Here is a 12,378-nt window from a genome sequence, read left to right on the forward strand (position 1 = left end):
AGGCTTCTCTCGGGGTCCAGCGTTTAGGTCCCAGGTATTCACTAGGCTCACCCCTCCCCCGCCAGGTCAGGTGCCGCGGGCGAGCCCCCGGCGGCGGCGGGCTGTCCCTGGCTCTACCTCAGTGACTCCTCCCTCCGCGCGCGGGGCCAGTCAGCGGCCCTGCCGCCCCGCGCGCCGCCGCTCAGCGCCCGCCCCGGCCCGCCCTGCGATACCGCCCCTCCAGCGCCGGCTCCCGGTATATAAATCAGCCATTTGCTCCGCTCCGCCCCATAGCCCCGGAATCAAAGCCGGTTCTCGGCCTAGTTCTGTCTTGCAGTCGCGTGTCTCGTCTTTCCTTTCAACATGACAGATGCCGCTGTGTCCTTCATCAAGGACTTCCTGGCAGGTGGAGTGGCCGCGGCCATCTCCAAGACCGCGGTAGCGCCCATCGAGCGAGTCAAGCTGCTGCTGCAGGTACGTCCTGGGGTCGAGAAGCCCAACCAGGAAGTGGCGGGGTGGGGGGTCACACCGAAAGCTGGTGCCCGAGGCGTAGAGGGAACTTTAGTGTAGACCAACCCAAAGGCATATTTAAGGGACATGCCCTCAGGGACCTGAGGTCAGAAGTCCAGGAAGGGTTCGGGGGCGGAGGGAGGTGAGGAAGATCAGGGGCTCTGCATCCCCCAGGCAGCGCACTCGGATGGGTCAGTCCAGGGGGAACTGTCATCCCCGCCTTGGAGTCAAGGGCGAAGCCGGAAAGTTCCTCCTAGAAAGAGGAACATTAGCCTGTGTCGAAGACCTCAAGGTCGCGGCAAGGAGAGACGAGCCTCGGCGAGGCCATGCGCCCGGGTCCAGCGGCCGCCCAGCCCGTAGACGCGCTCAAAGATCGCCGGGCCGGAAGCCGACGCCGGGAAGCGCGTGTGCCTTCTACGTCTCTGCCCTCTACGTCCGCCCCCGCGCCGCCGCTCCGCCTGCCTTCCTACGCCGCGCGCGCGCTCGCGCTCCGGCTCTAGTGGGCACGCCTGGGCGAGCGTAGGGATGGTGGCGCTCAGGTCACCCCTGGGAGTGGAGTAGGCGTGGAGCGGGAGGGAAGCAGCTCAGGAGACGTGAGGCGTAGGCCGCGGTAACCAAGGTGACTGAGCCTTACGTGGGACTCGCCCTAATGCCTCTGAACCTGGGTCTGCGATAATGACCTTTCTTCCAAGTCTAAAGGTCGTGGGTCCGCTTGAGAGTGACCTCTTCCTAGCCAGAGGGGTGGCGGCTTAATGCCTCTGGTGAGGTGATGGTTTAGATCACCTCCTCGCCCCCTCCCCGTGACAGCGTCAGTGGCTATTAGGAGAGTCCAAACTGTGAGATGTAGAAGACAAAATTAGCGAAAAGAGGAGCCAATCTTAAGGAGGATTGATCGAGATGATAATATGCTCTACCCCTTTCCCTTCTCCACGGTTATAACTGTCCCCGTTGGCCTCCTTCCTGTCCGGCAGGTACAGCATGCCAGCAAGCAAATCACCGCGGATAAGCAATACAAGGGTATTATAGACTGCGTGGTCCGTATCCCCAAGGAGCAGGGAGTCCTGTCCTTCTGGCGTGGTAACCTGGCCAATGTCATCCGATACTTCCCCACCCAGGCTCTCAACTTTGCCTTCAAAGATAAATACAAGCAGATCTTCCTGGGTGGTGTGGACAAGAGGACCCAGTTCTGGCGCTACTTTGCAGGGAATTTGGCATCAGGTGGTGCCGCTGGGGCCACATCCCTGTGTTTTGTGTACCCTCTTGATTTTGCTCGTACCCGTCTAGCAGCTGATGTGGGTAAAGCTGGAGCGGAAAGGGAATTCAAAGGCCTTGGTGACTGCCTGGTTAAGATCTACAAATCTGATGGGCTTAGGGGCCTGTACCAAGGCTTTAACGTGTCTGTCCAGGGTATTATCATCTACCGAGCTGCCTACTTCGGTATCTATGACACTGCAAAGGGTAAGTTTGCTATGTGCTTTAAAGTTATGTTCTTATGAGACAGTTTAAAAGATCATTATACCAACCTAGTTTTCCAGGAGCCAGAGATTTTTTTTTTTTTAATTACTAAAGAAAGCCAATTATCATCCAATATAATCCCCATGTACAAATGAAATGTTTAGTGCATATGAAGAACAACAAGTCAGTAAAACTTTTCTTTGGGGGTGAAAGTTTTTCTTTCCTCTTCCCAGGAATGCTTCCAGATCCCAAGAATACTCACATCATCGTCAGTTGGATGATTGCACAGTCTGTCACTGCCGTTGCTGGGTTGACTTCCTATCCTTTTGACACTGTTCGTCGTCGCATGATGATGCAGTCAGGGCGCAAACGAAGTAAGTTCCACTTGAGGGGAAGTTAAAGTCATGGGCATGGGATAAGCTGTGGCCACAAACTAGTGATGCCTGCCTTTAAAAACAGCTGTTCAGGTTGAGGGCTGGGGTTGATAGCATCTATGCTACACAGCTGCCTATGAAAGGGCCCTTCAGAGGCCTGTGAATCAGAGTCATTAAGTGGTATTAGAGGTTAAGACCTATGGGTAGTCTACAGATCTGTTGTCTAGTCACAGCATTAATATTGCAGTACTGCCTGGGCTGATGTGTAAATGTTGGGTTTTAAGCTGACATTAGTTCTTAGAGGTGGGGCTCTGCTTTATTTAGTCTAATGAATCTTAGCCGTTTGATCGGCCTTCCGTCACCAATTTTACGTCTTTATCCTTTACAGCTGACATCATGTACAGTGGCACGATTGACTGCTGGAGGAAGATCCTTCGTGATGAAGGAGGCAAAGCTTTTTTCAAGGGTGCATGGTCCAATGTTCTCAGAGGCATGGGTGGTGCTTTTGTGCTTGTCTTATACGATGAAATCAAGAAGTACACATAAGTTATTTCCTAGTTTCCCCCTGTGAACAGGCATGTTGTATTATATAGCATATCTTGAACATTCTCGACAGGCTCATGGCTGTCTATTTATCAATGGTAACTATTTACTGGTTGAAAATGGGAAGCAATAATATTCATCTGACCAGTTTTCTCTTAAAGCCATTTCCATGATGATGATGGGACTCAATTATATTTTTTATTTCAGTCACTCCTGATGAATAACAAATTTGGAAAAATAAAAATATCTAAAATAAAATTTTGTTGGTTTGCAGTTTATTTTCATATAAAGTACATTTTAAATTCAAGTAAGTGCTACATTTGAATAAGTGTTACCTTTTCAAAATCCTACGTTTTTAACATGCTACAGTGTCTCCTGAGATAATTTTGTTTTTAAAACCAACTGTTGGGCCGGGAGGGGTGGCTCACACCTGCAATCCTAGCATTCTGGGAGGCTGAGGCGGGCCGATTGCCTGAGCTCACAGGTTGGAGATGACTCTGAGCCAGAGTGAAACCTCGTCTAAAAAATAGCCAGGCATTGGGGGCAGGCCTGTCGTCCCAGCTACTTGGGCTGAGGCAAGAGAATCGCTTGAGCCCACGAGTTTGAGGTTGCTGTGATCTATGATGCCAGTGCACTCTACCAAGGGTGACAAAGTGACACTTTAGAAAAAAAAAAAACAGGCTTAGCACCTGTAGCTCAGTGGCTAGGGCACCAGCCACATATACCAGAGCTGGTGAGCTTGAACCCAGCGGCAGCCTGCCAAAGAATGACAGCTACAACCAAAAAAAATAGCATTTTGGCAGGTGCCTGTAGTCCCAGCTACTTGGAAGGCTGAGGCAAGAGAATCGCTTAAGCCCAAGAGTTGGAGGTTGCTGTGAGCTGTGACGCCATACCACTCTACTGAGGGCAACATAATGAGACTATTTTTTTTTCTTTGTAGTTTTGGCCGGGGGCCGGGCTTGACACCCCCACCCCTACCCCCAGTATAAGGGGCCGGCGCCCTACTCCTTGAGCCACAGGCGCCACCCCAAGGAGACTATCTCAAAAAAAGAAAAAATTATCAAGGAGGGGGGCGGGGGGAGGTGTTGGGGGAGTGGCTCATGCCTGTAATCCTAGCTCTGTAGGAGGCCAAGGTGGGTGGATAGCTTGAACTCACAAGGTCGAGACCAGCCTGAGCAAAAATTGAGACACCTGTCTACTAAAAATACAGAAAAAAACCTCAAGAGGATCGTATGAATCCAAGAGTTGGAGGTTGCTGTGAGCTATGACGCTGTGGCACTCTACCCAGGGTGACAGCTTGAGACTCCAAAAAAATAAATAAACCAATTGTCAGCCATCCACTTATCAATGATTAATTTGGTTGTGGGACCTATTGACATTCCCAACATATTAGCAAAATGAAGATCAGGTTCAGGGGATCCAAAAATACGTTGCTCCATTGCCTATGGACCGTCACAGCTGAATTGAGCTTTCTCCAAAATGTACTACAGACCCACCTTTCCTAGTCCTGTGGTTATTAATCAAGAAGTATAAGCTGAATTAATATAAAAGGGTAAAAGTTTGTTAGGTGAAAAATATGTGAAAATTTAAATAATTAACAATTTTCATCCAGTTGACTTCCTTCATCTTCACCTGGCTCTAGCCATTTTTTTTGAGACAGAGTCTCACTTTATTGCCCTCAGTAGAGTGCTGTGATGTCACAGCTCACAGCAACCTCCAACTCCTGGGCTTAGGTGATTCTCTTGCCTCAGCCTCCTGAGTAGCTGGGACTCCAGGCGCCCACCATAATGCCCAGCTAAATGTTTGTTGCAGTTTGGCCAGGGCCAGGTTTGAACCCACCACCCTTGGTATATGGGGCCAGTCCCTTTTCTGAGCCACAGGTGCCTCCCCAAGCCATTTTTTTTTAAGACAGAGCCTCAAGCTGTCACCCTTGGTACAGTGCCATGGCATCACAGCTTACAGCAACCTTCAACTCATGGGCTTAAGCAATTCTCTTGCCTCAATCTCCCAAGTAGCTGGGACTACAGGTGCCCACCACAATGCCTGGCTTTTTTTTTTTTGGTTGTTGTCATTGTTGCCCAGCAGGCCTGGGCTAGATTTGAACCCGCCAGCTCTGGTGTATGTGGCTGGTGCCTTAGCCACTTGAACTACAGGTGCCAAGCCAACTCAAGCCATTTTTATTTAATCCCATTCAAAGCAGAGGATTAGAGCTGGCACAGTTACTTTGTGCTGAGATTGCAGTGCTGTTAAAGATTATAGAGAGCGGCTCGGCACCTATGGCTCAAGCGGCTAAGGCACCAGCTACATACACCTGAGCTAGCGGGTTCGAATCCAGCTCGGGCCCGCCAAAACAACAATGACAGCTGCAACCAAAGAATAGCCAGGCTCCTGTAGTCCCAGCCACTTGGGAGGCAGAGGCAGGAGAATCGCTTGAGCCCAGGAGTTGGAGGTTGCTGTGAGCTCTGATGCCACAGTACTCTACCCAGGGTGACAGCTTGAGGCTCTGTCTCAAAAAAAAAAAAAAAAAAGAGCCGGGCGTGGTGGCTCACGCCTGTCATCCCAGCACTGTGGGAGGCTGAGGAGGGAGAATCGCTTGAGCTCAGGAGTTCGAGACTCACCTTAGCGACAGTGAGACCCCGACTCATGAAAAAAATGGAAAAACCCAGCCGGGCGCTGCAGCGAGCGCCTGTAATCCCAGTGGCTTCCAGAGGCTGAGGCAGCGGGGTGCCCGCACCCAAGTCTGAGGTTGTGGTGAGCTACCACGCCCACTGCATTCTGCTCAGGGGCATAGGGTGGGACCCTGTCTCAAAAAAAAAAAAAGTAAAGAAATAAAAAATAAGCAACGATATAAAATAAAAAAGCCAAAAATAAATAAATAAAATAAACAAACAAAAAAAAAAAAGATTAGAGAGAGGGTGGCACCTGTAGCTCAGTGGGTAGGGCACCGGCCACATACACCCAGGCTGGCGGGTTTGAACCCTGGCCTGCTAAAACAACAATAACAACAACAACAACAACAAAAATAGCCAGGCGTTGTGGCGGGCGCCTGTAGTCCCAGCTACTTAGGAGGCTGAGGCAAGAGAATCACTTAAGCCCAAGAGTTTGAGGTTGCTGTGAGCTATGATGCTATAGCACTCTACAAGGGTGACATAGTGAGACTCTGTCTCAAAAAAAAAAAAAAAATTATGGAGCGAGCTAGACATGGGCCACGACCTCAAAACTAGTTTTTACAGAGAGGAAATGTACCATCTGCATTTTGCCTAACATACTAATGAGCCCAGTCAATGGAGAACGTAAGTTTGTCTTGGATAAGCCCTTTCATGGAATCCACAAGAGAGTGTTTGCGATATCTGAAGCTCTTGATTAGGGCTCAGAAATCCGGTAGATTTTGCTTGTAACATGAGCAATGTATGAATAATGAAGTGCCATGTCTGTCAAGTCACAACATTAGAAACAGAAAAGGATAGGTGATCCCATGTATAGGGGTGAAGCTCATCCCACACTGGCTTATTAAAGGCTATTCACAGAGGTCTGCATGACATGAATTAGTGCCAGGGAGAGCCTAGGTGTTTTGCTGTGTACCCCTGGCCAAGCCCCTGAATCATAGTATAGCTTAGTTAAGAATTTCGTGTATCAAGAGGGACTTTACCTAACAATTGCAATCAGTGTAACCTGGCTTATTGTACCCTCAATGAATCCCCAACAATAAAAAAAAAAAAAAAAAAGAATTCCGTGTATCAGGCTTGGGTTCAAAATCTGGACTCTGCTAGTTAACCATGCGGGTAGGAAAGTTAATTTCTCTAAACCTCAGTTTCACTTACCTTTTAAAATGAGGATATTGGATCGGGTTTGGTGGCTCATACCTGTAATCCCAGCACTCTGGGAGGCCAAGGTGGGTGTATTGCTTGAGCTCAGGATTTCAAGACCAGCCTGAGCGAGAGCAAGACCCTGTCTCTAAAAAACAGCCAGCGTTGGCTAGGCACCCACAGTTCGGTGGTTAGGGTGCCAGCCACATGCTCCAGGGCTATTGGGTTTTGATCTCAGCCTGGGCCTGCTAAACAAAAAAATAAAATAAAATAAAAAATAGCCAGCATTGTGGAGGGCACCTGTAGTCCCAGCTACTTGGGAGGCTGAAGCAAGAGAATCATTCAAGCCCAAGAGTTTGAGGTTGCTGTGGACTATGATGCCATAGCACTCAACCCAGGGCAACTGAGTGAGACACTGTCTCAAAAAAAATAAAATACAGTGAGGATATTAAGGCTTGGTGCCTGTAGCTCAGTGGCTAGGGTGCTGGCCACATACACCAGGGCTGGCAGGTTCGAACCCAGACCAGACCTGTCAAACAACAATGACAACTACAACCAAAAAATAGCCAGGCATTGTGGCAGGTGCCTATAGTCCCAGCTACTTGGGAGGCTGAGGCAAGAGAATCGCTTAAGCCCAGGAGTTGGAGGTTACTATGAGCTGTGATGCCACGGCACTAGTGACATCACAGGGTGACATAGTGAGACTCTGTCTCAAAAAAATTGAAAATAAAATGAGGATATTAATAATGCCTGCCTCAGAGGCCTGTTGCAAAGATTACATAATTTATGCAAAGTGCCTACCATAGAACATATGCAAGCACTCCATAAATAGTTGACTATCGTAATTATTAGGAGGCAAGTTTGGATTTGGGGGGCTCTAGGATCAGAACTACCTGGATTTTAATCCTGGCCTTGCTACTTATTTGTATGATGTTGGGCAAGTCAGATGAGCCTCAGTTTCCTCATCTGTGAAATGGGGATATACTAATGCTAGCCATATTTCTTAGGGGTCCAGTGAGTGAGGGTTAAATACTATTAAAGCATGTAGAGCAGTAAGCATGATAACTGGCACCTAGTGAGCACTCCAGTATGAGCTCATAATTAGGCACCCAGGTTTGCTGAATGAAGATTTGTCCAAGCTCAGTGCTGCTTAAAAATGAATTCAAGCCCACTTTTCTTTTTATGCAACAACCTAGACAGATTATGTAATATTTATACAAAATAAACTTCAGCTTAGGTCTTTTTCAGTTATAGATTTTATTCTGAAAGGGGATAAAAGGCTCTCCACTTAGGGTTGGCTACACAATACAAGAGGACCGAGTCCCCTTTATGGTTGTTAGAATAGATGTGGACTCACCAAGCTGGCAGCTATTAAAATAAACCGAGGAGCAGGCATTAATGATTAGAAAGCAAGTAGTGGTGCCTTCTACCATTGGGTGGCTGACATAGATGAGGTGGGATTGTGTGTGTGTGTGTGTGTGTGTGTGTCTTTTTCTTCTTGTTCAATGATTTTTGAAATTTAATTTAAAGACAAAGTGGTTTTAATCTCTCCAAGCTGTGCAGGATAGTGCTATAGAATTCATTATGTCCATTATGCTCATGCAAACGTTGATGGTACACAATCTTAGCGACACCTAATTTATGCCGTTATTTGTTACTATTCAGTGCATAACAAGATCCGTGAAGCCTGATTCCAGGTGAGAGAGTCAGAATACAGGTCAGCTCGTGCACAGCCGCGCTTCCTCTTCCAGGGGGCCTCTCCACTCAGTCACTGGAGGCAGTGTGCTGCGGGTGCTCCGACCGCCCGAGAAAGAAACGAAGGGTGTCTTCCCCGAGGGGCAGTTTTCGTGGATGGTAAGTCATTTAAGCCATTATTTTGGTATTAGAAGAGATGGAGAAATGCTAGAGAGCCTATTAATTTGAAGGCATGCTAAAAACATAAACTGCAAAGAGAGTTCTTGTATGCAAGGACCATTTCTGGCTCCCAGACTCCTGGGGGAACCCATTCAACCTCCTCTGCCATTATTGGAGACTTTGGGAGAAAAACTGTTAAAAGTACTGCTTTACTGTATACTAGATTTTCAAGCCCCAGGGCTACTGGGGTAAATTTTATCTCACCTTTGAAGTTTGTGACCACTGCATTTCTAAATTGCTTTTTAGGTTTTAAATACAATTGACATCTGTACATGATGAAAAAAGCCAAATAGTAAAGAAAAGATGTAAAATGAAAAATAAACATCCCCCTGTCCTGCCTCTCCCATCCCTATCCCCTTCCTCGAAAGTCATCATTATGAACAGTTTCTTTTATATCCATCCCTCCCCCACCAAAATAATGCATATTGTTGTAACGGTTGCTTATTTGTTTTATCTGAATCATATTCTGACTACTTAGATTGAAAATGGCATGGTTTCTTTTAGAAGTCTCAGGCTGTGGGGTGCCGGGACTTAACAGAGGCTGTCGGAGGCAGGAAGGCAGGGAAGAGGTAGCTTCTGAATCCTCAGATTTCTAAGTGTGGCCCTTTATTAAAACCTTAACCCAGCCCTTTCCATTTAGATTTTAGCTTTGGTCACTGAGTAACTTGTGGGCAAGTCACTTCTAACATCAGAGCCTCAGTTTCTCATCTGAGAAAGGAGGAATTTGGGGAAAAGACAAACTCTATAGAGTCTCTTCCAATTTAGACGTTCTCCTGCTCCATCATTTTTATATAAAGCAAAATCAATGAAAGGACTGGGATTTGGTGATTTAATTTTTCCAGAGAACATTTTAAAATCTCTAACATAATCATAAGTGAATAGTCTCTGACTCAGAGCAGTCATTTACAGACTGTGTGGGTGGGTTGGTGTTGGCAAGTAAAATTACGAATGTAAAGATTTACATTAATTTCAGGACCAAGAAGCTGAGCAACAAAATTACAGCTTGGGGTTTGGGTCAAAGGTGATCTGATTTACCTCAAGATAATTAACAGTCTTCTGAAAGCCTCATCCTATTATGTGTAATGTGTACTTCCATATGCAGTTTGAAATTTATCGAGCAACAAATACTGGATGCTGAAATTTTGGGATGCAAAAATGCCTTGTGTTCCACTCAAAATAATTAGAGGATTTTTCCTATCATTTCAGCCATTATTTGCTTTATGTGTAGGTGAACAAGGTCAGACGCATGGTGCTCTTCTTAGCCAAAGGCTTAAAAAGCCTTTGGTATCCCAGCAACAAATATAAACAGTGTTCAAGTGACAGATTGGCCGGTTGTTTTCACTGGACCCTCTTTGGAGACAAAACTGAGTGAAATTAAAGGAGTCTATTAATCCATGGCTTTTCCATGACGACGCAGGGGACAGTGGAAGAGGGGTCTTATTTTGATGGTAAACATCTATCCTGGGATTTCACTTCCTTGAGCAACTTTTGTAACACAGGGAGGAAATTTAGCACTGTCCAGATTTAAGACAACATGCTGAATCTGATCACATGACGCGTTTCATGGTCCCTAATGTTTTCACTACCAGAATGGAAATGGTTGTGGCTGAAAAGACATAACAAGAGCAAGGTCTCAGCTAAATAGCTGTTCCCGGATCAACTTCCAAGGACCGCATGTTTGTGGGAGTGAAAAGGAAAACACTCTTGTCTAAATGAGCTCCACTGCCTGGCTTGGTGAGAAACAGAGGCAGGTGTTCTGTGAAGCTAATGACCCTTCCCATCAGAGACACCCCTTCCATGGGCCCCTTCCAAGTGTTAGCAGGGGCCCTGGCAACTCGTTCATTTGGGTTTTATAAAAATTTCAAAAGATATTTTTGTATTTGTGTTTTTGTTTAGTTTTTTTTTTTTTCTTTTTTTTGAGACAGAGTCTCACTCTGTCACCCTGACTAGAGGGCCCTGGCCTCACAGCTCACAGCAACCTCAAACTCTTGGGCTCAGGTGATCCTCCTGCCTCAGCCTCCCAAGTTGCTGGGACTAAAGACACCTGCCACAATGCCTGGCTAATTTTTGTATTCTTAGTAGAGATGAGGTCTTGCTCTTGCTCAGGCTGGTCTTGAGCTCCTGAGCTCAGGCAATCCACCCACCTCAGCCTCTCAGAATGTTAAGATTACAGGCTTGAGCCACCTTGCCCAGCCTGTGTATGTGTGCTTTTTTAAAAAGGGTGCCAAAATTATATATGCTGGTACCTTCACAAAACCCAGATTTACTCCTGCTTGTGGAGCAAGAGTAGATGGAGGGATTTGGAGCCAGTCCTGTACATCAGGGTAGAGGCCCACCAAGGTATGGAGCTCACCTGATGTTGCCCAGAGTGGAGCATACTGCTCCTGCCTTCCTGCTCAGAACCCACTCATGAGAAGTTTTGGGGGTAGAAGTATCATTTTCAAATACTACTTTCTCACTTGACAATGTAACTGCTCTATACCTCAGTTTTTCTACTTGAAATATGGTTATAAAAATAGTACCTACCTCAGAGGAATAGTGAGAAGATTAAAGGGTTAATAGTTTTGGGCGGTGCCTGTGGGTCAGTGAGTAGGGCACCGGCCCCATATACTGAGGGTGGTAGGTTCAAACCCAGCCTCGGCCAAACTGCAACAAAAAAATAACCAGGCATTGTGATGGGCGCCTGTAGTCCCAGCCACTCCAGAGGCTGAGGCAAGAGAATCGCCTAAGCCCAGGAGTTGGAGGTTGCTGTGAGCTGTGAGGGCAATAAAGTGAGACCCTGTCTCTTAAAAAAAAAAAAAAAAAAGTCTCATCACCAGGAAATGGAGGCAAAACGAAAATAAAATTTTAAAACATTAAAAAGACTGTGTGCAGTGGCTCACACCTATAATCCTAACACTCTGGGAGGCTGAGGCAGATGGACTGCTTGAGCTCAGGAATTCAAGACCAGCCTGATAAGAGCAAGACCCTGTCTCTACTAAAAATAGAAAAACTAGCCAGGTCTTGTGGTGGGCATTTATAGTCATAGCTATTCCAGAGGCTGAGGCAGGAGGATCTCTTGAGCCTAGGAGCTCGAGGTTGCTGTCAGCTACAATGATGCCACAGCACTCTAGCCTAGGTGACAGAGTGCAACTCTGCCTCAAAAATAAAAAATAAAAATAAATTTCAAAAAATTTTAAATTCAAGAGGTCAATAGGCATAAAGTGCTTAGAACAATGCCAGGAACCTGCTTTACACAATTTTACTATTATTTTAAAAGTTATTGTTTTATCAACATGCTTTAAATTATATTCATTTCATTCACAGTCAACTGGTAATGGATTTATCTTTGACCTTCAGATGTTCTCAGTCTCAAGAAAATGGCACATGTACTATAGAAAATGAATCACACACACACACACAGAAAGAGAGAGAAAGGGCTGTAAAGAAGGAAAACGGCACTTTATTTATTTATTTATTTATTTAGAAATAGTCTGACTCTGTGGCCCAGGCTAGAGTGCCATGGACTCAGCCTAACTCACAGCAACCTCACACTCCTGGGTTAAAGTGATCTTCCTGCCTCAGCCTTCCAAGTAGCTGGGACTACAGGCATCAGTCACAAAACTTGCCTAATTTTTCTATATTTTTAGTAGTGATGGGGTTTCGCTCTCGCTCAGGCTGGTCTTGAATTACCACCCTGGCCTCCCAGAGTGCTAGGATAACAGGCATGAGCCACCTCCCTGGACCTGAAAAGGACACTTTTAGAATGGACTAGGAACATGTGGCTGTAGCAATAATCTCCAGCTCGAAGTTAGGGC

General features: G+C 46.4%; 1 protein-coding gene across 1 annotated transcript; it reads left to right on the forward strand.

Moving 5' to 3' along the window:
• The first annotated feature begins 226 nt into the window (after positions 1–226).
• SLC25A5 (solute carrier family 25 member 5) lies at positions 227–3,082 on the forward strand. The gene is made up of 4 exons (XM_053579365.1): positions 227–453; positions 1,461–1,947; positions 2,178–2,318; positions 2,707–3,082. The coding sequence occupies exons 1-4, from the start codon at positions 343–345 to the stop codon at positions 2,862–2,864; spliced, it is 897 nt and encodes a 298-aa protein (XP_053435340.1). The 5' UTR covers positions 227–342; the 3' UTR covers positions 2,865–3,082.
• Positions 3,083–12,378: the final 9,296 nt, after the last annotated feature.

The sequence above is a fragment of the Nycticebus coucang genome, chromosome X (assembly GCF_027406575.1).
Source record: "Nycticebus coucang isolate mNycCou1 chromosome X, mNycCou1.pri, whole genome shotgun sequence".
In the NCBI taxonomy this organism is placed as follows: domain Eukaryota; kingdom Metazoa; phylum Chordata; class Mammalia; order Primates; family Lorisidae; genus Nycticebus; species Nycticebus coucang.

What these genes read in the sequence shown, in the direction of transcription:
- SLC25A5 (XM_053579365.1), top strand. Translation starts at nt 343, where the DNA reads ATGACAGATGCCGCTGTGTCCTTCATCAAGGACTTCCTGGCAGGTGGA. An exon ending in GAGTCAAGCTGCTGCTGCAG is followed by an intron (nt 454 to 1,460) that starts GTACGTCCTGGG and finishes CCTGTCCGGCAG; the next exon opens with GTACAGCATGCCAGCAAGCA. An exon ending in TATCTATGACACTGCAAAGG is followed by an intron (nt 1,948 to 2,177) that starts GTAAGTTTGCTA and finishes TCCTCTTCCCAG; the next exon opens with GAATGCTTCCAGATCCCAAG.